The sequence below is a fragment of the Daktulosphaira vitifoliae genome, unplaced genomic scaffold (genome assembly GCF_025091365.1).
Source record: "Daktulosphaira vitifoliae isolate Bord-2020 unplaced genomic scaffold, ASM2509136v1 Scaffold_6248, whole genome shotgun sequence".
In the NCBI taxonomy this organism is placed as follows: domain Eukaryota; kingdom Metazoa; phylum Arthropoda; class Insecta; order Hemiptera; family Phylloxeridae; genus Daktulosphaira; species Daktulosphaira vitifoliae.
The window spans coordinates 1-712 of NW_026105808.1; the positions used below are offsets into that span (position 1 = coordinate 1).

At 37.8% G+C, this 712-nt stretch overlaps 1 protein-coding gene across 1 annotated transcript; it reads right to left on the reverse strand.

The window, feature by feature from the left end:
• Nucleotides 1-17: 17 nt before the first annotated feature.
• Nucleotides 18-698, reverse strand: LOC126910187 (uncharacterized; the record flags this gene model as incomplete). The annotated part of the gene is made up of 2 exons (XM_050692559.1): nt 672-698; nt 18-517 (listed from the first exon to the last, which is right to left on the reverse strand). A coding segment is annotated over exon 2 (403 nt), but the record flags the coding sequence as incomplete, so codon positions are not given.
• Between the last annotated feature and the right edge of the window lie 14 nt (nt 699-712).

The following is a 712-nucleotide window of genomic DNA, read 5'->3' on the forward strand; positions in this document are numbered from 1 at the left end:
GCTAGGTAGGTACTGACGCGTAATATTCTTTCGCCGACAGTAGTGGCTTTCTAAAACTTGTAGGGATTCTATAAAAGCCTTTACAGCCTGTTTTTGGTCTGCATATTTTAATGATCTAGTGTCCCCTCCACGTTCGTCCTTGGGTGCATTCCCAAATTCAAGAAATTTTTTACACAATAACTGTATTCTATCTCTTGATACACTAAGGATGTTCACAAAGAGTTTTTTACATACTGGAACTAGTTCTGGTCGGCCACACTTTAATACAGGTATGTAATACTTTGTTGTTACCTTTCTATTCCGGCTTGATTCATCTCTACTTCTTGACCTCTCCTGTGCGGGTTGACTTACTGTGACATATCTGAGGATGAAATTCTGTTGGGCTTCTCTGTTTGGGTTTTCATAAAACTTCTGGTGCATTCGCCGTACATCCTGGTAACTCACTTTGGTACACTTAAAAGCCTCTGTAGCAGAATGATCACATGAAGGTGGTGGAGGTAGGCCAGGTGAAGAATATCTGAAAATAAGAAATAAAATTGTAGGCATATGCATGAGACTTAGATATTTATAAAACATGGAATACCTTACAAATCAATTGCATAACACAGTGATAAGATGAGTAGTTAACACTGAAAACTAAACCTAACCTGCAAATATTTGTAATGTCTTACCTTTGTTTCTTAGCCTTATTTCGTTTCCATTCCTCTTTGTT